Here is a 27,886-nt window from a genome sequence, read left to right as displayed (position 1 = left end):
ACAGAAGCACTACTTTGCACAACTCTGACTTTTATTAGAACAAAATTTTGCAGGTTGGCCGAAAGCCTTTTCATTATTGAAACTACTACAGCGAAAGAAATTTCAAAACCACTCTTTATTTACTTTGTTTATTCCATTGAAAGGTTCAGATATAACTTCATTTATATACTAACAGTAGCCTTATAGCACATGTAATTTACTGTTACAAACAGCAATGCATTTTATACAGCAGAACATCTACACATATGGAGAAACAAAACCAGCCACATTCACTATAATAATAATATTGCTTCAGCAGTGTAAATGACAGAGTTAATGCTCAGCTATGTTAAATGGCTGCTATTTCCCTATTATAGTCAGTGATATATCTTCATTGTTTCAGTAATGTAGCCAACAATTGAGAGTTAAGTAGTAGCCACTATTCACCTTCAGTAGGCTTTACAGGTATTTTATATGCAAAGAAATAGACTCCTTAAAATATGCCATTTACTACATCCCACTGAATTACAGTGTATAAACAATAATGGTTATTTGCTAAAACATTACAGCATATATTTGTTGTAGTAAAAGAGGTAAAGCCATGAAAACGAAGGGCAATGTATAAGCTTTTAATTTTATGCTGAGATAATGAATGTGAATGACTTTGTCAATATTAATCATGGGACTTTCACATTAACAATATAGGTTTTATAAGCAAAAATCCATTATGGTAGTTTAAGTTTTTATTCAGAAAAAATCTTACAATAATACAAATGAAATATCACTCTTTGTTTCATGTAATTTTAAATTGGTGATGTTCCTCTGGCAAAAAGCAGCAGCCTTTTGCAAGCATAAAGCCTATTCATACTGGAACTAGCTTTCTTTCCCTCCCTTCCCCTCTGTCCCTACCCCAAAGAGCATTCTCCATTCCGGGTTTTCTGCCTGAGCTTGACAGTGTAATACAAACCAACGCACCTTGGATTTGTCCCCAGCGAAGGAAGCATGACCAGAAGATCACACAACAAATGTGGCATCTTATCGCGCTGTGGTTTTCAACCCATGATATGGGGAGAGGAGGAAAGTTTAGAGGACAATTAAAACATGGTCTTGAAAAGTAACTAAAAAGAAGTACCATATTCATAGAAGCTATATAGTAGGGTACAAAGGGGATCACACCCTCTTGAGAGCAGTGTTTAGGGATCGAAAACAAATAATCACATGAATTGCTCTGAAGGGTACAAACACCATTGTGAGGGGGATGTTTCAACATACGTAAAGACAGCACACGCCTTGGGTACATATTGCACTTAGCGCTGCTGAAACAAATCATGTGCGAAACTTTTGAAATCTACTCTTTATGTGCAAAGGTAATGAAAGCATTATTTTGGGGGGGTTGGGGCGGATGGAATCGAATAGAAAGGGCATTTGTTAGCAACAGTTCTCCCTTACCTAGAATTTCAACAGAAGAGTAAGGGCTACTTTGGGAAGAAAATTAGATTTCAAGCATGCCTGGCTAATGGTGCAATTCCATGTATAATCAAATAAGGAAAGTCGCTTATAATACATCTTACTTTTCTATACCCAGCTAGAGGAGTTCAGACAATGCAAAGGCCTCTCTTCATATGGGAGGCAGTTTGGTTTATTTTTGTAATTAAACACGAACTAAGAATCAGAGAGAGCTCACAAACTTTTGCACTTCCCAGGATTCCTGAGCAATTTTGCAGAAGGAGATTCAGTTCCACACTCTGTAAAATGATGACCATATACAAATGTCTTTCCGTCACAAGACCTCAGGTTATGGACATTCACGTTTCTGTGGGGTAAGTTCGGTGTGAACACAGCGTGTCAGCGGCTCCGTGCTAACTCCTCACCACATGCTCAGTTAGTAGCTCACCATCCCCTTTCAAGAGGAAACGTATAGAGGGGCTGTAGTCATGTGTTAGTATGCTCATACTCCTGAAGGACCTCAAGTAAAAGAAGCTATAAAATAGCATTACTTCAACACATCAATACTCCCTTTGGTGCTCTGAAAGGAAATGAGAGTGACAGTTGAAGTCACTGATCCTGTCGCAATGGTGGTTGTGTAGTATTAACTTCTTTATACTCAGTATTTAAAAGACCCTTTTGACAGCAGTCTTATTTTTCATTATCTACAGCTGGTATAAAAGTGCTTTTTACATAATGAACTTGGTTCTAGTCTGATTTTATCCAACTCTTTAGAAGTGCTGGTCAGATTAGCACAAGCGTGGACAGTGCCACCAATGTGAGCTGTAAGCACCCAGCAAGTATCAAGCACAAGGGTGCTGCTGTGAGCTGTTTGCATAGAAAGTTCTATGTAGTCTTCATGCCAGGGAAGCGATCAGGCTTGCTGGGAACTTGATCTTCAGATACTAACATAATAAAAACAGCTTCTACCATGACAGTTGGCACAAAAGATGTGGTAAAAGTGTGCACCTCCACTGAGATATTTTTGTCTCCAGAGCTTTAACTGTTTTAGTGGATCTTAGAGCTTCCCCCATAGCATAATACAACTTCTGCAGTCATTAACAAGCCTAGTGCTACTTGCACATAAATGAACAATAATATTAAAAAAATAATAAAATAATGTGAAGTCTGATATGGCACATTTATCAATTTACACAAGTATACCTTGCTCTCCATCTTTTAATATGCATGCATACACGCAAAGGACTGAGAATTTAAATCAGCTTTTTATTCCAACCCTACTCTAAACCTGCATATAAAGCAGGCTAAGCAAGCAGAGCATTGCCTGCTCTGTGTAAACAGCTTTGTATTAAGCTCTAGAGCAAAAATTGTCACTGCAAGTCTCACCCTTCAGGCTAATCGGATGTTGTACCTCCCTGAAGAAGTCTCCAGTAACCCCCACCACTGACCCCCCTCTAGCCAAATAACATTCTCTCTTTTACAATCAGAATCTATGCGAGGGGTTGAGAGGTTATTCTCATCCCCATCTTCACTTATTTTCAAATCTTAATTTTAACAAGTAGTTTTATTTACATTTTAGGAACTCAAAATACTTAAACACAGATGAAGAAACAGGAAAGGCCACGCAGTGCAGCCCTCTGCAGAAGGAACATAGCAAAGACTGCTACTGCTGCTTTTTATTAGATATGTTTGTAAACTCCCCTGGTTGACAGCTGGAGAGTTGTTCACAGGCAAAAAGGAGCACCCACATTTTATTTTACATTGCAGGCAGCTACAAGAGTACTTCACACCTGCCAGTTTACATCTACCTAGGTACTCAGTGTTTTCTTTCGAATTAGCCCCACACACTAGTCTCCCCATCAGCTTACACGGCCTATGGCAAAACTAAGCAACACGAGCTATTTTTGTATAGAGCGAGCCATAGGTGTTTGTGGAGTAAGAAAGCTAGACTATATTGTATTTCACAGCACTGTAAGCATTCTACAGTATTATGACAGCTATTTACAGAGTCACAGTTATGAGTCTCGATTTTGCCTCTACCTATCCCATAAGCATTTATTCTTATTATGAAGAAACATGGTAGTGATTATTATGCTTTACATTGGCTATAACCCTAGGACAATTCAGGAACTTGAACCCTGATGCAGGTGGCAGCTTCCTTGGCAATCAGCACTTTGTAGCTGGTGCAATGTGATACTTGTGCTCTGACTCTCAATGCAGCTTCTTTTCTAAAGTCCCTAATTTTGCAATAGATTGTTTTGTTCACCTCCTTAACTTAAAGTAGAAGGACTTTATTATCCTTAATCTAGACTCCAAAAAAGTATGAGCATAAACTTAATGACTACACTGTCTTTTTTTTTGCTTTTCAAAGATCAGAGACATCTCTAAGAATGTTGATGCCTCTTATTTTCCCTATTGAAATATACACTGGAGACTATCAGTCATAAAGAAACTAATGGCTTAAAATACATATACATTTATATATATATAATATAATATATATAATATATATATATATAATCTAGAGAATGAATTTGAGATGTTCTTAAGCAGCCTCTACTTAGCTACTCTTTACAAGCACTTTGTTTAAAATGCAAGCACGTTCTAAACGCAGGCAACAAACTCCAATGTGATAGGCAGGAAATGCAGCAAAGGTCTGACAATGACTGGGTGTTTGCATTCTTCTTTGCTAAATTCAAGACAAAGATGATGTATTTCTAACACAACAAAAAAACTTGTAAGAATATAAGAACATATAAAAATTCAACAGGAGCCATACATTTTGTTTAGTAATATTACCCTTTATTATCTTACAATATATTTCAAAAACTTTTACAGATGCCTTGAACTGTTCTACAAGAGCTGCAATACTGTCAAAAAAGCACACCTACAGACTGAATGCACAAACAAACTGTCATACCTACTGGTATTGAACCATTAATATCCAGAGGGTGTAGTCTTTTAGTAAATAGATGTGCAGTTATGCAAATACAAACAGATGTTAATGCAGAAAAATAAACTCTGCATTCATGGCTATACAACAGAGGACTTCTCAAACACATTTGGTATGGTAACATTCTAGACAGCAATGAGTAGTATTACATATTTAAAGCAATACATGCCTTGAAAAGCCTGTATTTTCAATCTGTGCGTGTAAACCTGAATCAAAAATAAACTATATATTAAAAAATGGGACAGCTAGTCTGACAACAAGCTTTCTTCTTCGTCCTAGAATGACAATTAATTTGAGTGGGTGAACTCTGACCTGTTATTATTCTACACTATCATCTCTTCTGCATTTCTGTAATATTAGAACAGCCTGTGATTGTTTTTTGTATTCCTTCTGCATAGGCACAGGGGAATAACCTAGATGTATTAAACTTTTGTCTTGGTCTCCAAGTGGCAAATATAGTTAGTATTACAGTAAATACATTACCACAAAAAAGCATTGTAGAATGAGGTTTAAAATATTATTAAAATTCTCAGCTGTATTTCTCTGGTGCAACAAAGCAGTGCCACTGCAGTTTTCAAGCACTGTATATAGAATCCTCTCAGGCACATGATCCTTACTAACATCTCAGATATACATTATCCTCTACCTACAGAAGTTTTGCTTTTACCATTGTTTCTGGTCACAAAAATTACAGACAGTGTAGGTTTAAAGATGTCAGGGTAAGTGACAAGTTAAAGCCAATTGTTTGCATATGTTTTTAAGGTTATTTAAGCTGATGTACTTTCATGGGAGTCTCATGAAAGACATAAGGAGGGAACAATAACGACGTACCAGATTTCTGTTAGGTAAAATAATACAAAGGGTTAAAGTCAAAATTTATGACAGTGGCACTGTGGCAAGAGGCATTCAGTTCTGCTTTAGTCTTCAAGATTAATAAAGTTGCAGTTACCATTTGCTAACAGTAAACACCATTTCTTAACTGAATAAGGCCTACAACCCCCAGCCTCTGAAGACAGAGCTGCAATAGGCCATCACAGTAGACCACAGCTTTTTTGCTACAGTCTTCTTCACTAGCCTAAGTAGCAGTCAGTGGTATTTATTACTTATATACATGAGTCAGTCACACCCATCATTACAAATATGTTCTAGTTTATTTACTGTACAACATATGCATACATATTTCTGTTTGTTCAATCCCTTGTTTCTTAACACTCCAGTGGCAAAGGGCAGGCTGGAAAAAAATTTCAGTATGCATAAAAGGGCTATAAATTTCAAGTCTGTAGTGATTCTATTTTAATAGCAAAAAGGGAACATGTCATGCTCAATCTGTGAACGTAGTTGGCAAAAATAAAGGCAAAAAAGAGGCAGAATATATTTTTCTCTGGAGTCAATGTCTAGAAAATTAATCAAAGTAGCATTAGTCCAAACTGATGCAGAAATAAAAAAGGCATTTTGAGTAATGCACAACTACAGCTATTAAGAATTTTCTTTCACAGAGGCCCTGAGACTTGACTTAAACGCATTTTCCCTACCACGTGTTTCATGTGAAGTCAAACTTAAAGCTCTGTACGCATGTTTGGTATATAACAGTGGACCCATTTTAAAAAGTGAAGCAATAAAATCTACATGAAAAACAGATGAAAGGACAACTTGATTGGAGGCCTCTGTTCTTTGACCCCTGCCCTATCAGGCTAAATGTCCAATAAAATGTAAAATGCAGCATACATTTGTGTAACCTAAAATTTTTGTGGTAATTTATTGCAAATTGCACTTGGCAGTTCACCACACCAATGGAAAACTGGCCCCCCTGTTGGTTCACACAGTCTTTTAACACCAAATACAAGTCACCAGTAGAAAGATCTAGATAAAAAGTTTGCTGCTGTGCTGAGCCAGCTTGCTGCACCTTCTGGGTGTGACCCAACACGAGACACAGCCTTATCTTGTTCCTTGGTAGGGCTTTCATCTTCTGGTAAATACTCAGGTAGATCTGTATTCTGCTCTACTTCTACTGGAGTATCTTGGAACGGAACCAGCATCTGATAAATGCAACACATTAAGAAGATGTCAGATGTAACTGAAAAGAGTAAGCGAAACTTGCACACATATATATATACACATTCAGAATGATAGGCATGCATGTTCCAAGATTTCTCACCTCCAAACGCATAAACTGAGTATCTAAAAAGCGCCCTATTATATATCTGGAATCTATTACATTTAGAAGATGCACAAGAAAAGCTTGTATTTAACATGAAAAGAGATTAGGAAAAAAATCATACAAACAAAAAAAGACAATTCTTTCACAGTAGATGTGAAATAGAAGCACTTCAGAAACCCCTGCCAAAAAAAGGCAATCCTTTCCAGGTCAAGAGAGCCTAACATCAAGGAGAGAAACAATTATACCATTTTTACTCTTCTTTTAAACAGTTCAATGATAAGTTCTGTAGAACTGCTCTATGGATATATGTCCCCAGATAGGATAGTCTTTATCCTCCTTACACTGTGTATGTGGTACTCCCAATTAAAAAATGTTGCCTAGCATCAGATGTTATGGACACAGTGGTGCTGGTATTAAAGATCCAACCATCCTAAATCAATCACTACTTAGAAAGAGGCATATCCTACCTCCTCTCCACTTTCACTTTTCACAACTTGCTGTGCCTTCATAACTTTCGTCGATGCTATTGCCGTTGCCAAAGCCTACAACGAGGGGAAGAATACACAGAAAAAACATAAAGCTTAGTGTGACAGAACTGCAATAGATGAGAGATCTGGAGAGTTATTTAGCACCTACCTCTGCTTTTAAGTCTGAGCGAATTCGGACCACACATCTTTGAACAGCCATTTGAAAAGTAAAACTAATAACACCTTTAATTTTCAACAAGGCCTCTTCACAAAGATTCCTTCGAGACTAAAAAAAAGGAAAGCACGTACAACTCAAGAACTGACATAAGACACTGTGTGAAAACAATAACAATCAGTGGTAAGGAATTCCTGCATGTCTGAAGGCAGATGGTTACTCAACAGCAATTTCGTAAAAGCAAAACTAGGACAGGTTACATTTATTTTTGTGAACAGATATTACACTCTGTTGCTACAGAAGAATTAAAAAAATGCTTACATTTTAGAAGTCGAACATGGATGGAATCAACTGTAAATAATCAGAGAAAAGTGCTGAAAAGCAAAGAATGTTTTTCTCCATATGATCAGCTAAACAGTCCCCTGTGGTTAAGTTCTGATTGAGTGAAGTGCTCATTGATGAATAGTTAGTGTTTAAGTTGCTATTTATCAGACACCTTGTATTCATACTGACTGAATGCATCAAAGCAGCTGTTGTATCCCTCAGCTACCTCATCTGTGGCAGCTCATGGACATCATAGCATAAGCTTAACTCTTATTTCAAGGGAAAAATGTTTGGCTGATAAACCACAGAATGCTATGTTTAAAGCAAGTGACACTGCCTACTGTGCAGTAACATTACATTGACCTGTATTACTTACATCTGTTCTACATTATCTTAGAATGTTTTAATACTTTTTAATATCTGCATGACAAGATGGTTATAACAATAAGGAATAAAACATAGTTGTAGAGAGTGCCAGCACAGAAGGGGGCGGGGGGGAAGATGCATTGTACCAGAAAATTTGACAAGTCTTAGCACAGGTTCAAAATAGCTACATATCTCATTTAACTTTCATTGCAAGTTTCTGCAAGGTTTTCACTAATAAGTTATTTCAAAGCATATTTATGTTAGTTATCAAATAATTACTGGTCAGTACTTGGGGCAAAGATGGCTTCAGGCACAAAAAGTAAATCTCAGTCCCTGGAACAACTAACTGAAGCAGTTTGTTGTTAGCAGTTTAACATATGTATTGAAACAATTTATGTATGTTTATGTATTGAAACAATCAACATTTTTGACAGTTAAAAAAAAGTAACATTGTCAGATGGACTACATTTCTTATACACAAGAAATATCTGATGCAAAGATGATAGGCTGCCTTGCATAAATGAAAGTTAAAATGAATCCCAGACACAAGAAGCAACATATCCATAGCTTATTAGCCTAAAGAATTTGTGATTACATGGGCATATAGCAATTCTGTGACAGATTTTGGCTCCAAGATCCCAGGTCAACACACAGGTGCCTCCATTTTCCTAAGCGGAGATTATACTAATTTCACATCAGGCTTACAACGATCAGTAACTGGTGAATCATGTCTCAAAGACAAAACTCACCAAGGTGCATACAAATTCCTTAAAAAGCTGGAAGCTTGGCAGCCTCCAGTCTAGCTGTACAAATATCTTTTGCAAAATATGTCTAATTGTGGCAGTTGAGCACAAACCCTAGCAATACATAGTGAGATATTTTTCTGAACAGTACGCCTGAACCACGGGCACAAGGTAGGATAAGTGAAATTTAGAAGGTTATTTTCTTGCACACACTTTTTACAAAGAATGTTGGTGAACCTGTGATGTAGGACTAACTTTACTTCCTTTTTCCAAATAATCTGAGCAGTAGCTTTTCTTGCTCTTCAGAATTACGATATCATTCAGAGCTGACAGGGCCGCAAGAGAATTATTAAAAACAGAAGTCCCTCTCCTCCTCTTCCCCCCCCCCCCCCCCAACTCACCTTCCTGAAAAGCCGATAAAATGCTAGGTATCAGTAAAGGTTGTGGCTTCCAAATGAGCTAGATTACTGAACACTGGTTACTGCACACTACCAAATCCTACTAAAATAAAGAGACTAGAAATTTTATTCAGGGAGATGCCACGGTCAGACTCCTAAAATGCTACCTTTCCCCCCCCCCCCCCCTTTGATTCTTCACCTCCATCCCCTTTTTAAGCTTATCATCAAATTTGGTAATTACATCTTAAAATATAAACTTCCTACTATACACTTAACAGCAACCAACCTTCCCCCTTTCTTTCTTGGAATGATCAATATCTATTATTTGAGGTCTCAAAATCCATAAACATTTTTAGCATTTGCAATCATTCCCAAGAACAGCTTTTTGTTTCTAATCTAGATGAGGAAAGAGCAAGTAAACTGAAAGCACAGTATTTCACAGCTCCGCATTTGCTTATTATGCCTTCTAACACACATATGCAAGACCTAATATTCTTTGCTAGTTGGGAATAAACTGTTGCATGATACTAACCCACTTTTATTATTCACAGCCTTCATCATTTTCCTGGACCCAACTTATCCTGGCATTTAAAACACCATTATATGGAAGTTTAAGTGCTGGGTAATAGTGGGTACCTGGAATATTCACTAGCTTTTCTTTAATCATCTAATGAAATACAAAGCTATGTACACTAGTTGTCTGCAGCCAGCGCACAGTCAGATTTTTCTTTTCTTCAACAGTGAGCTAAGAAAACATGCTGGTGTGCTCCAGGCAACTACAGAAGCCTGCAGTTTTGCTCTCTGGACCTGAATATCTAAATATCCTACACTCTTTTCCGTATAGCAGTGAACACTTTTGCCTCAATACTTGAGAGAAATTCCATGGATATGGGTAAGTTCTGTGTTTCTTGACAAATAGAATGAGACTATTGTCAGTGTATCTAAACTGGTCAAGTAAAAATCAACAAAGTTTCTTGCTCTGAGAGACCTGTGAACAAGTAAACAAACTACTGTCTAAAACTCATAATGGGAGACAACCAATTGGACTAGATCAAAAAAAAGAAAATCAGAGTGCAAAAGCCAGTGATGTTGAAAAAGCACTGCCTTTCTACAAAGAGCAAATGGTGGAAGGACAGAACTGTAAAAAATATTTACTTTGCATAAAGTGAGCTAGAGCAGCATGTTATTTCTAAAGGAATTAACTATCCAGGATGACGGATACGGTGTTGATAGACTGGACTGGCGACACGCTTACTTGGCAAAATGTAAAGCAACAAAGCAAAGGATCAGGTTTGATCATTTAAAATGGGTACAAAACTGAAGATACAGAGTCCGGAGGGCACTTGTGAATAACATGCTTAAACAGTCTACATGCTGTTTGGCAGCCGTAAAAAGGCAAACATGGCCCTAGGGTGTTATCTACAGGGGTATGGTAGATAAATCTGTAGAAGCTATTCTGACATTACATAAAGACTCAGTGAGACCTCATTAACTCAAATGCCATTCTGGTCACTACAGTAGAGAAGATCTCACAGACAATGAAAAGATGTAGCAAAAAAACAACCGTAAAAAACAAACACCCCCCCCCCCCAAAACCCCCACAGCATTTCTAATTTAGAAAAATAATTTTAAAAGTGTCTGAAATCTCTTACAACTAAAAGGAAACTGTGTTTTACTTCAACATACTGGTATAACCACCCAATATTATTAAGTCAAACTGCTGAATGCACCTTGTCTATTCCACTCCTCCTTGAAAAAGGAAAGAAAATTGGGAGAGCTGGGAGCAGAATGGTTTATAGAATAATATCAAAGCCATCAAGGAAATTGCCTTCAAACATCTTCTTTAGACATTCTGAGTAAGGTTAACTTATGCAAGATTTTATACATATACTGTGATTCAAATTATGATTCACAGAAGTTGCTGACAACTGATAACACTACACAAGTAGTCTGAACACATTACTTGTGTGTGCAAAATACATCTCAACACAGCATGCCTTACTTACACAAGCATGTAAGATTTCCTTACCGAATCATCAAGGCCATCTATATGTAAAACCACTGTCTTGGCACGTTTATTTGTGCTGCCCAAGAAAAATTGAGCTTTCCGTCGACGATAGTTCATCTCATTCATATTGTCCATATCTGACATATTGGAAGACTGTAGGATGTCATACACTTCAGAAGCTAAAAGTTTAGTCTCTCCTGGTGTAGTAGTCCTTAAAGAAAAAGGGCATTAAGATTTGAAAGGATTTATTTTTACATTAGTACTCTGAACAGCAGCCACTTACATCCCAGTATCTGGAATACTCCATTGTTACAACAGAAATAGAACTATATAGTCAATATGTAGCAAAAAATATTAAAAGGTTCCTTTAAAAATAATAAAAAAACCCACTGGTGTCAGTGAACTGAATATTCAGCCAACATTCATCACTCATTTCTAGCTGCAACTAGAGTCTTTGGGCTAGGTTTGTATCCATGAGCTTCTGTTCTATCACTTATGTTTTATTGCTGTAAAAGAACTCAATCATTTTTATTTTCACTCCTCAGAAGGCATCATACCAATTAGAGATCCAAAACCACAGCTAAACCCTTTTTCGAAAAAGTTTTGAAGGAGTATTTCCTTTTCTATACTTCAATTATTTGCTTGATCCGTTTTAATTCAAACGACATCATAAGCAAGTTCACAAACTACAGTAATATAGTTCACACTAGTTTGACAACTGCAATGCAAATGTAGCATTAGATGCTCAGTACACCATTGCTAATTTAGCCATGTCTAGATTTCTTTTTTTTTTTTTTTAAAAAAAAGATCTCCCATTGCTTTTTAGATAAACATGTCATCATGTCATCCATCATTCAGATAATAAAAATAATTCCTCTGTAAAACCGTAATCTATCGAACTGCTTTCTTCTTTGAAGTTACCTAGTATCAACGGTAAAGCAGGATCCCAGATTTTCTTAAAGAATCCAAAGGGTATTTCCAATTAGACTAAAACTTGTGGTTAGAGCTATATAGTAACATTTTTTAAGACGGAAAAAAATATAGGTAGTAGACAATATATATTTATTCCTTATGCTTTATGCTTAATCAAAACTGATTATAAGAAGATACTAATATAAATCCATTGTCCAAGTACAGCACTGTTTTAATTAGGCGAATGATTTAAAAGTATGGGCAGGAACAAAATTATTACAGCATTAACTTTCAATTAATCTTCAAATGATGAATCAAGGCTTTGCTGCTTTGGTTTGCAGACACTAAATAAGGAACTTAAATGGAAAAAAAATACTAAAGGTACTTTTTACTGAACTACCATATGTTAAACACTTTATCCGTCCTAACATATAGCCAGAAAAGAACACTGATGCAAGTATCTTAGGAGTTCTCAACCTGTGGGTCTCCCAGATAGTCTTTTTTCCTCCTTATTTTTCTGCAGCTGTGTTTTGGATAGCATCCTTTTGGAAAGGAAAAAGTGAGTTCTTGTGAATACACAGTACAATAATAGCATTTAAAAAAAATAATGTATTAAGATATTGTCTAAATATAATAAGCAAACAAAGACCAAAAACAGCAAAGCAGTTAAGCATGTGCTCAAGTTTAAATACACGCTTACCTTCTGTTTACCTACAAGGAAACAAATGCTTTAATTAATTCATAAAATGAGTGCTGGGAACCCATAAAACATTTCTACTTCATCCTACCACACTTTATTGGATAAAGTAATAGAAAAGTTGAAAAGGTATTTGAATTTAGTCAACAAACAAACAATAAAGCCATGCAAGCTCATGTCTTCAGTCATATATATTAGCTTGTGCAGAAGTAGCAGCTTATCAAAACACTAAAAAAAGATTTACCTAGCCATTAGTTTTGCCAAATTCTTTCTACCAAAATTAATATGGAGAGAATTTATTTATTTATTTATTTATTACAATTAAGAACACTATTTAAATTTCACTATCCCACCCACGAGTTTTTTTACTTGAACACAATTGTATTATTGCATCATGAGGATGTCATGGAATCAAAAAATACATAAATTCAGAAAAAGACAAGCGAGAAACAAAATATATTTAAAACAATATTGGCCATTAAAAAAAAAGGAACTCAAAGTTGCCAATATGACAGCAAATAAAAGATGCACAACATGGAAAACCAACAGTGAATTTCATATGTTTAGTGCTCCCAAAATCATAGCATAGTTTGAAGATTAATGACATAAGATGAACTGTACTATCCAAACCTGTTCATTTGAAAGCATAAATCTAAATATGCTCTTCACATAAGTATTCTAAGTTATTCCTAGAACAAGCCTATACAAATAAATGCATGTGTATACACACACTTAAACAAGCTACTCTGAATGGTTTTTCCAAATACCAGATTTTTATAGCCAACCACTGTTAAGTTACAGCTAAAAACACTAATAACCCCTTCTACATTAAAAAATAAATAAATAAAACCCCAAAACATATGATTTTAATCTTGTATTGCTCAACAGATTCTCTTTATAAGAGACACTCTTTACATAATAGCAGAAGCAGCATGAAACTAAGACATTGGACCATAAGGGAAAGAACAACTGATATGATATTAAGACTGCAAGACAATCCCCAATAAAGGTATAAGCCAAAGTTTTATTCTGCAGTAATGCAATACTATCACCAACCTGGTTTAAAAAACAACCAACAACCACAAAAAAGGCGCCCCACGTGCACACACAATCCCATACAAAGCCTTCTACAATTTCAGTGTACTGGTAAAATAAGAGAATACAAGTTTTGCATCAATCTGTTGCTCTTTCATTAAAGAAATTCATATAACAGCTATACAAAGGATCCTAACAATTCTAAGACAAAAAATAGTATCTGGATTATAAACAACTATAATAAACCCTCTCTATTGTAAACCAAGTGAACGTTCAACACTGACTGTTCCTTGATATACTATACTATATTGGTAATGATAAAAACTAAACTACATGTCGAATTAATCCATAGTAAAATAGAAGAAGTTTTTTAAAAAATAAAGATAACACTTCGCCTGTGTTTTTGTTGACTGAAATAAGAAAAATAGCAACTTTAAGAGAATAGGACTCTGAGGGCACTGCCAGAGGCCCTCTAATGAACTGTGCTTCAGTAGCTTCAGATACTGTTCCTAGCTATCTGACATGGTCTCCTGCCACCAGCAGAGAAGAACTGCTCATCTTTCAGCCACCCCAGTACAAATGTGAGTATAGTATTTTAATTCACCAGTGAAGGTGGCTCTACAGTTGCTATGGACTGGCCGGTGTTCTTCTACTCTGCCAGGGAAATAATAATCTCTGGTTGGTAACATCTCAAGAATTGGTAACATCTTATACTACTTCTGCAATATTTAGAAGATGCCTATCAGAAACTCAAAGCTTTAATTTTCACTGTCTTTCTGAATTCCTGTCATCCTAATGTCCTTCCATTATGTTTAAACCAGGCCTGGCTCTACCAGTAATATGGACACAGGATCCAAGTGACATGTGCTGCACCTGTCAGAAGAGGATGCAAGAAAGAGTTTTCATTTTATATGCCAATAAAAATAACTTTGTAAACATGGCACAAGTGTTGCAGAGGTTCTGCTAACATCGCAAGACATTTTAAGAAGTTTTGGCTAAACTTAAAGGATAGGAAAATTACTGGCCACAACCCCAAAGGCGTATGTTGTGTGCATAAGCATGCCTATGTTCAGAAAGAAAGTGTGAGCAGTATGCAGCACTACAGCTGTATAACCAGTACGTGATCCGAGTACACACACAGCATCACAACTGTTAACTGAAGAGCCCTGACAGTCTTGCTATTATCTAACCTAGAACTGCATCTAACCTAGAGGTAACAAGGGTATTTCTTCCTTCAGAAAAAGCACAAAGGTTGAGGAAGACATATTAAATGAACAGATTTTCCCCTTTTGAACAAATACAAGGTACAAATACATATATGTTTATATACATATATACACACATACATAAGAAACAAAAAACACCCTGTTGTTTTTAAAGCTAAAATATTGTATGTATATGTAAGATATGCACACAGAGATAACACATTTATATATGTGATTTTTATAGGTGTGTATGTGTGTACACACACACACACACCGCCTCCCCAAGAACAGATGCAACCATAACCCAGCTCAAAGTACAGCAGACCCTGTGCACCAAGCACAGAAAATAAATACATTTCCTTTGCAGCACCCATTCTAATGACATATTAGCTAAACAGAGAGATAATATACTATAATGGAATTTCATTAGTGTGCTTCTACTGAGTTTATAACCTAGAGGCAAGAGGTTCTCAAATTAAAGAGGACATCTCTGTTCGTCAGAGATTCAGTGACATCCCAGATTCTATCAAAAGGAGACTTGTGTCATTTAATTCCAAATATGAAGCTCAGTCTCAATTCTATAATCAAGCTGCTTTTGGTTGTACTTGCTCAGTTTATCCACCATGCACAATAAGAAGAGAAAGATAGTAACTTTGCCCATTGAACACATGATTAGAAATTCAGAAATGATTAGGTAAATTCAAACAGGATATCCATTTTTATCTACTTGTGGATATCTATTTTTACCTACTTGTGAAGTAGGAATACTGCTGCACACATTCAGTTATGAACTTTTACAAGAAACAGTGAATGCTTATATAACTTGCCACACAACCAAAACAGAATATAGTTTATTTTAGAAATTGGACTTTTATGTAAGTAACTCTAAAACGTATTTAATCCTCCTGGCAGTTATTTCACTTATGTATTGTTTTCGAAAGTTTTGCATGGCAGTTTACATAACTCTAATACACTCGATAATCTAGAATGTCTGAAATATATGCAGCTGTGTAATTGTATTTCAATTTCTCCTCAAAAACTTACTTGTTACCATATTCAGACTTCTACTGTTCAATGTTCACTCCTTAAGTGTTTTATCTTAAGATATCACAAACTGAAGGCATGGACAGATAGAAAAGTGGAGGCTTTCGTCTCTAAGTCATTAAACAAGATTTGCCAGTTTATATTTCAAATGTTTTTGCCTTACCATATAGGCTGGTTTTACTAGCAGTAGTCAGAGAAAAAGCTATTGAACTTCACAATTTACTGGTTCAGCATTTATTTTAGGTAAGCATTGCTCTTAAGTAAAATTACAAAAAAGCTATAGATGAATTCAATCATTGTACTGTACATTTAGTATACGACCAAAAAGATCACATTGGAATACCCAAAGAAACTTCAATCTCATCATTTCACGACACAGATCAAAATGCCGATGTAGATAAGAAAAAATGTAAACTTTTGAATGAGCTTATCTTTTTTAACCAGACCTGATGTAATTCAAGAGTATTCAGCTTGTAACCTAGGGACCAATTGCAGTCTCATAACAATGGACCTTTTCCGCAAGGCTCCTCAGGAATAAGACAGAGATGGAAAGATCAGCTGACCGACTGACCATTCTCAGCTGCCAGCTTCAGAAAGGGGGGTGACTGTCTCACGCCCAGACACATGACAAAAAGCCACTGCTCATTCCCTGCCCAAGTCTGAGAAACCTCTGCAAAAAGACGGCAACCAGAAGTAGACTCTTTCTGTCACAGAACAGCCCACTCTCAAACTCTCCTAAGATCCAAGCAGCAATAGGCAGGATATTGGTATACAAGAACATTACATTTGCAGCAGACCTCCCATACACACATAATAGATTCAGTACTTTCACATACAGTGTCTGTACTAAAAATACATACATATGCACATTCATTGCATGGCTCATAACCATGCTCATCCTCAGGAATTTCTGAGAAACCAACATAGAGAGAAAAATAACAAAGAGTAGGACTATAAAAGCAATTAGAGATGGCAGTGGTGAAGTGAAGATTAACCCATCCACAAAACTTTAAGGAAATGGGCCTCTATCTTTTAAAGTCAGATTAAGTAAGATTTCCTGCATTGACATCTCAAGGAGCTTTTAGACTAATGGAAAAATAGTATCCTAAAGTACAAATTTTTAAAAACACACAACACCACTTTCCAAGTCTAACATATGAAAGAATAGAATTAGCTTCCTTACCCAAGTTAAGACTCATTTATTTGAAAAGAATTCAACTGAATCCCAAAGTAGTGTCCTACTCTTGCATGTCCAATGTCAAGTAAAAACAACTCAAATTTCATATGCACTCATCACATAAAAATCTTATGCAAATTAATGATAGCCTAATATACCAAAGGATTTAATGCATCATTCTTCAGAACACCAGTTTGAGAGACTCTGTTCCTACAATGACCTCAAGCACCTTTCCAGAAAGTTTGAGAACATACATGGTCACATAAAATTAAATATTTCCATTTGATCCCAATCAAATTTTACACACTTAAGTACTGCCCTCAGAAGACAGTGTTAATATTTTCCCCTAAAATTCTAAGGGTGGAGGTATTTTCAACCATCATTTCATTTCTGTAACGAGCCTCATTCACTGCAATAAATGCAGCATCCTTTGCAGCACTGAAAGCATAAGGAAGAATTTAATGGATTAGCATGAATTCTGTCTAAATACGCCATTGAGCAAATGCATCTGTATTAGAAGAGCTAAAGCATATGCTTGGTAGAGATTTATCATTTGATTGAATTATGGTTTAAAAAAAGTCTAAAAAGTTGTTATTCATATCAACTACAACCTCAAAGCCTTTGATGTATTTATTTCCAGATGACCAATTTCTTTTGAAGTTCATTCGTCCTATCTTCAAAGACAGTTATTGCTAGAGACAATTTCTAAAAAGAGCAGTAAGCTGCAAAAAATTGCTATATTCTATGAGGGGAAAAAAAATCACCAGTCCTTGACTCTAGATGGAGCCCCAGTGATTGACATGATTTTGATGAAAACTTAGAGCATGAATGACAAGCCTAAAGAAAGAGCGTGGTATTACAGAAAAAGCAATCTGTTTCAAGACAGTTATCTGATCTGGCTGTTTTTCTGGCTGTTTTGCTCCAATGCCAGGGCAAAAATCCCTGCTCATCTCCAAAAATGATGCTCTCTCTCGTGAGCTTTCCCATATGTCAGGCTCAGGAGCATGTGGCTATTCTCCTGACTCATTTCAGGCAATGGGCAAGTCATGCACCACAAAAAAAAAGAGCATCACTTTAGTGCACGCTTTCCTCACAGTCCCAGTAACGTGCTATTCCCATGCTACCCTTTACCGTACATCACTTTCTCAGTTTTCTCTAGTCCCAAAACAACCAACGAAAGACCAGATAACATTTTACAGTGGCTGACAAAAAGGATTACGACTTGCTTCCTTAAAAAGGAAGAAGTCTAAATCCTCAAGTATATAGGCAGCAGGATCTTTGCTTTGGCCAGAAGCAACACATCAGCATAAGAGTGAGTTAATCACAGGAAAAAGGATTCATAGATATAGAATATGAAAAAAAGCAACAGAATACATAGGATTGTGCAAACTTAGAGCAACCTGCTAAGCTGTAGCACTATGAATCTCTACATTCAAAAATCAGGTAGCTGGATCATTGATGAAGGTACATAAAGCCTGAGCATAGTATATGTTATGTGACTGCACTCTAATGGCAACCACCATACGCTACGTGCCACCTTTCTCTACTCCAAGGTGAGTGCACCACACAAACAAGACAAGGCCAGACAGACTTTTCCAAAAAGTCTTCCAGATCTGCAAGATGCTGACCCGTTGGCACATCTTCCAGTCTATATTCACATTATTAGCACCAATAATTTGGCTGGGAGATATTAAGAAAAATTTGGAAAAGAGGAAATCTGACTTCAAGAAGTTGATTTTTTGCAAAACAAGAAATACTCTGCTGAAATTATGAGCGATAATTAATGTCCCACTGCCACTAATTACTAGTTCCTCTGCCACTAATTACTAGTTCCTGCTCAATGACATAAATATTAAGTCCTAGTACCTAATAACCTTAGAAACTTAAAGAAAACTAATGTAAATGTTAGGATGTTTTCAGGACTACTAAAAAACAAAAATCATCAAGTATTAAACACATATTGTAAGCCTGCATAAAATCACAAGACAACTCCATTAACATCTGTAAAGTTAGTACTTATGATATGGTCTTAAACATTTAAGAAAACAAAAAAATTATCTAATGCTGAGAGCATTTCACTGATTCATTCTATTGTCCTGTGACACTAGAAAGGAACAAACTCTCAAGAATGGGATAACAGATTTGAACATATGCCATATGCTTATCACAGCTATTCATCCAATTTTGCTTAACTCTTGCTATTTATATGCTAAATGGAAGATCAACTTTTGATCTTCCACAGCTTGGTATCTACCATATGGACATATTCTCTGTATCAAAGAAAAAAAAAAAAAAAAAAAAGGAAAAAAACCACACCACTTACACATACCACCAAGCCCTGTTACTCAACTAAACTCAGAGGCTTCAGCAGCATTTGCTAGACAAGAATCTGCATAACAGACAAACTCCATGTTGAGTTTCACAGTTGCTAGTTCCAACATCTTGCCTGCTAATGAACAGTAATCACTTAATGTATTTATATGGCAGAAATCATGATCATTATTTAGCTTCAACAAATTTAATCAGGGTTAAAAACAATCAGAAGGGTAATGATTCCCTTCAGTTCTTTGCAATGCGAGATACCAAATATTGGAATCACAAACCCAATTCTTCCTAGCCATAACGCAGTAGCAGGCAGACAGGAGTGCAGGTAGTACTTGAATTAGGTTTTGTACTCTAAGTTGTTCCTAAAATCTTTAGGGAAACTGAATACCACTGCTTGTATTATCATCATTATAATACCATTAAGTATATCATATCATAATATATGATGCTAGTTTATCACTATTATCAGAAAAACCTTGTATGTCTCTAAGGAAACAGTTTATTTCAGTTTTGAGTAGCAATCTTCATCCGTTTATTTTCCTAAAAGCTAGTGGAGGGAATGAAAAACAATTTGCAAGCTTACAGAGAAAGTTTCCCTTAACATAACCTACTTCTATCAGTGCGAACACTTAGAAGTAAACTACGACACCAACCTGCAGCAGAGCAAAAGACGCAGGTTTAGTCTATACAGGCTTATCTATATGGAAGTTTCATAGTTGATGTATTTTGCCAATATCGATAATACTGATTGATTCAGCAAAGATTTGAAGTAGGCAGCTTTGAAAGCAACAATATTTAGACAGCTTGTTTTCATACTCTTGAACTACTTATTGGCGATTTTTTTCTTAAACCAAGCCAGATTTAGCAGCTTCACTGCTAGCCACTCATACAAAATAGGATGAGGCATGTGCCAATATTTAAAGAAAAAAGTTTTAATATTGATGTGCACTTGATAATTAAGTACTATGTATTACAGATTAGGTTAACCATTTTAATTTGTTCCAAGTTAATACACAGTGCTTCCTACATGGAAAATTTGACAGAAACCCAGCAGAGTAAGGTATTCTATAATATGTATTGCAGAACAACTAAGCATAGAAACGCATTCCTGAACAAAAATAGTTCTAATTCAGAATAACATCTTTGCTTTGAATACCTTAGTTGTTCTAGAATAAAATTCATTTTCATATGGAATAACAGTTCCATTTAGATACTGTTTATGAAGAATGTTTCATAACAACTATTTTTTTGAAGAATTTCCCTTTATGACACTTATTACCTGTAACACCCGCATAAGACTATGCGAATTCTAATCACACCAGCACGTCACTATGTTCCTTGCTTGTACAGCCTTTGGCAAAAAGGTAATCTGGGCACTTGCAGCTTAGTAAAAATCTGCAATCTTTTTGGCATGCTCAGCAAGGTCAGAAGAGGTAGAAAGGCATCACCTGTGGACATGTTTATTGTAAGCTAAAAGCAGACGTGATATTGGCAAGGAAGGCTGAGAAACATCTCAGTACTAAGTGTCTAGCTACTCCCTTTTCATAGATAAATGGCTCCAGTCTACAATACTGTCCACCTGCACCCTTCATTGCTATAAAATACTTCAGAATAGAATTTGCTTTTTTTTTTTTAAATGCATCTTGAGCCTTCTTTGTTCTCTATTTTAGCAAGCTGTCAGAAAGAGTCAGCATATCACAGAAGAACCTACCTCAGCATTTCTTCTTGTAAACTGAATAGTAACCAGGGAAGGTCATTGTATTTCTAAAATGCTTTCGACATCAGCTGACTGCAAGGTTTATTGAGTGTTAAAGGCACCCTGTGTTCCCATTACTATCCCTGATTCTTCTGCCAATCCACATAAAATCTTCTCCCTCCCACCTCAGTACAGTGGCCCACCACAAAAAGGGAAAACAGGTTATAAAGAAGCAAACAGCTTGCTTTCAGCATGCCATCTCAGGCGGGTCTTGAAGCACTAAATTCAGCACAATAGTAATTTTTTTTTCTTACCATACAGTCAGCAATTAGATAAATGCCAATTCAGATTACATTCTGTTCACTTTAACATATCAGAATTACTGGGTCACTCTGCCTGTGCATCACTTCATTTTCTTATATTCAAAAAAAAGATGTTTTTCAGAAGCAGAAATTTGTTTTGATAAATGTAAGTCTGCAGAAAAATAGGAATTAAAGAACAATTAAAAAAAACAAGTTCACACTTACAGACTTTCTAAAACATGCAACTCCTTGGTCCGGCCAGTTTCTAAATAAAGAAGAAACTGGCAAACACACTGAGCTCAGGCTTTCAAGTATTTATTTTTATTAAACTATTTTATATCTCATGTGTTTTCTATAATGTTTCAAAATTCACTTTTTTATCCCGCAATGACTGCTTCACAACATTTCTTGCCTACAATGAAAAGCTACTAGTTCATTTTCCAACTTCCCAACTGATTTATTCCTATTTAAATACAATGGCAAAGCACTCAATGCAATTATAATGATTGTGGCCCTTTCTGCCAAAAAGCCAACACCAGATTAATGTCCATTTACTCAGTAACTGGTACTGAATACTCCTTTCCAAGTTTAGAAGCCTACAATTTGGTAACATATGGCTTTTCAGATACTGTACATTAATCACCATTGTAAAAGTTAGACACCTCTGCGGCTAGGTTAACAGGGCATGAAACTAGCATTACTTTTTATCATATATTAAGCCAGTCATCATAAGCCAGCTAGAGGCCATGATTTTTAAAGGTTTATAGCTAGACTAAATCTTATGTAAATGATTGATAAAGACAACAAAGAATATCATTGTGATTTCAGCTACTTCAGAATTTGTCAGTCAATTTGGAATTCAATAAATACAAACAAAATGAAGTACTTATCAAAGAAAAGGGACAAAAGAGAAACTCTTAAAATACGATGACTGTAATGTTACGGACATACCATGAAAGTTGAGCATTACCTGCAACTGCTTCACAGAAACAGATAACAAAAGTAGTCAGTCCATTATTTCATTAGCATGCAAATGTATTGTAGTAGGGTAGCAATGGCATTAGTCTGTGCACTAACAGCACCTGAAGTAAATTGAGGCAGATATCAGATGATGAAAAACAGCACAAGCAGCAACTCTAACACTAACATCAGATATCAAGTGGAACACTTTAAGGTAAAAGGGGTAGTTTGGAGAGCAGAAATCAAGACCAATCTGTATCACTGACTGCAGTCAAAAACATCATAATAGAAGTTATAGAAAGCAAACACATGACAGAATGAAAAAATAATACAAACACGAAAAAGTCAAACTAGTGGGCCGACAACCACCTACACTGTCAGAGTACAGACAGTGGACTGAACAGAGTTCACTGTACGAACAAATTCTGTACAAGAATAAACAATGATTTTGTAATACCTCTGACTACAGAGATACCCCAAGATGAAAGAAACAGAATGGCAAAAGCAACATGACTGAGTATATCTCCACAGACTGTGGAGCCTTTCATTCAGTTATGTTTTCATGTAACACTCCATAGCAAAAAACAAACAAAAAAAACACAAAACAACTCTCAAAATAGAAGATGAGATTATTTGAGTGACTGATAACTTACATTAATTCCTGCAAAATATAAATCCACAGTAACATTTCAACATTTAGATTATTAAATGGCTAACATTTCAGACCTAACAAGTGTGTAAGCGTCTTGGATTGCTCTTAAAAGTGAAGCTCAACTTTCTGGACTTCTATGTCTTATTTTGTTAAAATCTCACAAAAACCATTAAGATTTTTCCAGCAAGTCTACTGGGTCACAACTAAAATGCCAGTTAACACTAATACCATACAAATAGAATTTTACATCACTTGGTTACCTAATGCTTTGTGCATTTTATTTATTGTTACCATTCGCCTCCATGCCCACATCTCTGTGTTGATACAGTGACTTCTTACATCCTTCATGTGCTAAATAGACTACAGGGATTAAAAAAGAAAAATATTGTAACATTTTTCAAACTAACTGCTCAACTGTGCAAAAGTTTGAACTTTCATTAATTTGTCATGACTCCCCAAGCAAAAAGAACAAGAAAGAATTTACCACATACATGCCTCAGTGATCTAAGATAGCCTACGCCATTGAACCCATCCTCCTTTCTTCTCTTCCCCTTTCCCCACCGTGTGCATACATGTACGTGTACACACACACACACACACACACACACACACACACTCCTCCAAATGACCAGGAAGCAGCAACAGACAGAAGGCACATTCAGCCATTTAGAACAAATAACATGGTGTATCTAAAAAACAAACCAACAAACTCACGTTGCAGATCCCCCACTACATTTTCCTGCTGTGACCATTTATTATTAAGAGGCAGTCTTATAACACTGAATAGCCTGGAGCCCCACAGTCCAAAGAGATATACCAACAACCAAAAGAGGATAATTTTCTAGAAGCACTTACCTTCTAAGAGACAAAATTAAGGGGGCAAGACACTTACCTACAAAAAGTGGGTAAGACAAACAAAGAAGCTTGGAGGCCAGGACAGGAAAGATAACATGGAATAGGCAGACAGCTGTACAGGTATTGTTCTTGTTGCGGGTGATTTTTAGAATCTCCTGCTCACAGGAATATTTAAGACAGAGGATACCCAAACTTTTCAGAGAAAACAACTTCTTTTTACAGATTCAGAAGGATGATAAAGTCCAAAACCAATCATACAACACAATCGGGCCTTCTATTACCAATCCTCAGTCATTTCTCAATTTTAATGTTAAAAAGCACATATCAAGGATTACAAAAATTACAACATTATTAAATAGCGTATAGAAAAATAAAATCTCAAGCGTCCACAAAAACCTACTCCCTTCTCCTTTTCACACAAAAATTTAAGTACTCCAATCAATAGCACATATGTATAAATACAGTAGAAGTGAACAGTTTACAGAATATTTTGCCTGTAATTTCTACACAGTACTATCTTGCAGCTGGTTATGATATGGCAATATCCCTTCCATGATCCGGATTCCCTTCAAATATTCCATTCACTTTCTTGATAATTAATATGTGGTCTTTTCCCCATTTTCTCCCAGCTGTTCTTCCTTTCTCACAGAAGCTCAAAAGTAAGTCACACCACAAAAACGGTAAAAGCTATTGTGATACTTCATCCCTACTATTTTAGTTTCTGCAAATATTACCTGAAGTACTTTGATGTTTTTTCAACATCATAAAGCTAAACTCTGCCAGTTTCAACAAATAATTAAATTTTCAAAAACTATAAAGTAATTAAGACTACACAAAATTAAAATTGACTAAGAAGTCAGCAATTACAGACTGCATGTATTTTACCAGATCTGCAAGGGACTCTAATTAAACACATTAATTGCCCTAATCTTCTTAGGCAAGTAATAAATTGGAAGAGCTGATTAATGCACTGGATTTAGTTCAGCTTGTTAAATCTGACATCCTGGCAAAGGAAGACTATCTTGAAAAGCTCTTTTAGCTAAGTAATTGATATTTTACTCTCAGTAATTTGCCGTTCCATAGTATGAGCTATTTAGTATATTGATTCCTCAGGTTTTTTTTAATACATGTTAGTTATATTTAAAGAGTACCATTATGATGCTCGTAAAGATTATGAAAAAATACGAACTTTGACCTTTCCTGTCCATGAAGAGTCACTTTCACTCTGAACACAAATTAGTATATTTCCTTGTAGGCTATAAATCCTAGTTAATTTTAATTCTAGAAGCTGCTAATAACATTTTATGAAGTCCATACGGACACATTAAGTACTCCACACAATTCATAAAGCCAGTAACTAAATCCGTTTTTAGCATTAAATGACTGCTAGAATACACTGAAACACTGTTCTACAGTGATCCTCAATCTCTCCTATCCTTTTTATCTATTTACACAAACACATATAAGCAAACACACATACTCAATCACCTGGCAAGGGAGGAATGGAAAAATTCTTGTGATAGCAGTCATGTTTTTAAGCATTTCAAGATAGCTTGGAACAAGGATCACAAAGCACTATCAGTCACTTTAAAAAAAAAAAAAAAAGTAGAAATATCTGCATTTAAGTTTGCATACTAATTCTATACTTCATGCTTGATTTAACAGTTGTAATATCATATTTGGTTACTGGAGCCTAGTTAGGAGCTGATTAAGATAACATCTCATAGAACTAGGACCCAGAGCCTACCTGGCCTCACATGCTGGGACATACCAATGGCAGTAAGACAGAGGAAAAAAGTTTGGGAACCTGCAGCTACTGATTTTAAAGGACTGATTTCACTACAACATACTTATTACTCCTAGCTTATTACATTGAAAAGAAAGATGCATCAAGCCTCACTTAAAAATCTTCTCTGCCACAGAAAGATTCAGGAAGATAAATGTTTATATTCAAAAAATGTTTCAAAGTATTCCATGAAACCTGAACAGCTTCTCATATGTTCTACAAAATGCAGAAGTGAATGAAATCTTTCATATGAAGCATCTCAGAAAGTCTTATATGTTCTGAATCAAGTTTGGTCTGAACCTGCCCCCCCGCCCAAAAGGTATCTTTACATTCCCATTCCATAATCCTCAGAGCCAGCATTTCATATTTCTGCTCTAACACTGATAAGCTCCACCTTCTAAATCTAAAATTTGTTATTCTTCTGTTAGCAAAAGACTAGTAGTTACACATGTTTAAAGTCGCAGTCACAGTGAACCTAAAATTTATTCTTGGTTCCTTAGGTGAAAAGCAGCATCAGATAGGGAGTCAGCAGAACAATCATTTTAAACAGCAAAACGATTTTCACAACTGAACTGTAACACTTACTAAAAACAAATGTCAAAAAGCCAAACAGAGAATATGAGGAGGCTAATAATTCATGAAATGAGATATGAAAGGACCTAAAAGAAGAATTAAAGTTAACAAACTTGGATGTCTCATAAATATTTCCTGCTCATTTTCTGTGACAGAATACAGATGGCAGAATTTACTGTTTATCATCCAATTATCAGGTGGCAGTCAATTTTAAACCTCATCCTCTGCAGTCTTCTGAAGGGAGCAGTACTTCCTTACTGTTATGATAACCACTTACTCAGATAGTATGTTCTTTTAAATGAGGGCTGTATTTTTCTTCCATTGGTTGTATAATACCTGCAACAAAATGTTCTTGGCCTGTGCCTGAGGCTCCCATGTACTACTACAAGAAATCAGGTATAAGTAGCAAACCAACTCTGACTATTTTCCAACTGATGACATGAATAATTTAAGTCTTCAGGATCATTGAGACTGGTCAGTGGTAGACTGGTTATAAAGATCTGTCAAGAAATTCATCTCCTATGAACTTAATGTTTCTAATACAAAATTTAAGGCTTAATATAAGCCACCCAAGATGATGAGAAAATTCCTCAAATTTCAGGATGAAAACAACTGAAAAAAGAAGAGAACTGGAATTCTAAACAAACTCTTGACTTCATAAGCACAATGTGTATTGGTTCTGTGCTGCTGAACATCAACTTAGGTCTAAAAATATGACAACTATCCAGTTCATGACGAGCCTCTGTGTGTAAGTTTCATTTCGCTGCTTAAAGGCATGATATCATTTTATCAGCAACACAGTACAGTTTGCTATATTTCGGTACTGAACAGGAAAAGTAAGAGTGGAACCAATGAAAGCAAATCATGAGAAGTTGCAGAATCCTTGACAGACAACATTCAGACCATGGGGCCTGATTAACCTGTCCAGAGCCAAAAGTCAACAACTACAACTCCCATGCTGAGTTCAATCTCATGTGAAAGAACTGCGTATTAAATGTGAAAGCGGAATACTGATTTCAGTTCACATCCCATTTGATGAACTGTTCATATACAACACATCACAAAAATTTTTCTCTAAAAATTTAATTAAACTATGGAAATCATCAGTAGGCATTAGATTAGCTGGACAGATGAGCGAGACACACAGATACTATAAAGTACACCAGAACAAACAGAATGAAAACACCAAAGCAGTTACCTTTGCATTTATTACTTACTGTTCAGTTTCAGATCAAGGGACTACTATTTTTCCTGGGAAACTCAAATCACATTAAAAGGTAGAGCCTCCATTTTGCAGAGCAAACCTGCAGAAGGTATGTGGCCTTGCTTTTTCCTCTGCAGACTTTCTCATTAAGAAAAACATTGCTTTGTGATGAAAATAATTTTTCATACATCTTCTCAGCACTTTTCTGCCATCTTTCTCCACATTTCTCCAGGCAATACAAAACTTAGTTTCAGCATTTTCTGTCAACATTAAAGGCTAAAATCCTGACAAGCACATGACAAAGCCTTGTGTTCGAAGATGCTGTGTATTTAAGTTTTCATGTTATCACACTTTCCAAATGTAACAGGAATACAAATCAAATGCATGTTTTTAATCTTGTCAAAGAGCTTTCAAGACAAAAAAGCATCAGCAACATTTCTACTGAC

General features: G+C 35.9%; 1 protein-coding gene and 1 long non-coding RNA gene across 5 annotated transcripts in view; both read right to left on the bottom strand.

The window, feature by feature from the left end:
• Window positions 1-4,205: 4,205 nt before the first annotated feature.
• ARMC1 (armadillo repeat containing 1) overlaps window positions 4,206-27,886 on the bottom strand; it is a 33,789-nt gene continuing 10,108 nt past the window's right edge. For all 4 annotated transcript variants that reach the window (XM_064507466.1, XM_026111655.2, XM_064507467.1 and 1 more), the window contains 4 exons: window positions 11,039-11,228; window positions 7,173-7,289; window positions 7,004-7,078; window positions 4,206-6,414 (listed from right to left, as the gene is read on the bottom strand). In XM_064507466.1, coding sequence (XP_064363536.1) covers window positions 6,223-6,414; window positions 7,004-7,078; window positions 7,173-7,289; window positions 11,039-11,228 — 574 coding nt within the window. In that variant the 3' untranslated portion in view covers window positions 4,206-6,222. The remainder of the gene's footprint in view (window positions 6,415-7,003; window positions 7,079-7,172; window positions 7,290-11,038; window positions 11,229-27,886) is intronic.
• Window positions 11,796-27,872, bottom strand: LOC135327602 (uncharacterized). Its single transcript, XR_010387950.1, has 2 exons — window positions 22,381-27,872; window positions 11,796-21,582 (listed from the first exon to the last, which is right to left on the bottom strand). It is a non-coding gene; the product is annotated as an uncharacterized LOC135327602 (long non-coding RNA).

The sequence above is a fragment of the Dromaius novaehollandiae genome, chromosome 2 (genome assembly GCF_036370855.1).
Source record: "Dromaius novaehollandiae isolate bDroNov1 chromosome 2, bDroNov1.hap1, whole genome shotgun sequence".
Classification (NCBI taxonomy): domain Eukaryota; kingdom Metazoa; phylum Chordata; class Aves; order Casuariiformes; family Dromaiidae; genus Dromaius; species Dromaius novaehollandiae.
Note: the sequence above shows the minus strand (reverse complement) of the source record. Positions and strands in the feature narration are given on the sequence as shown.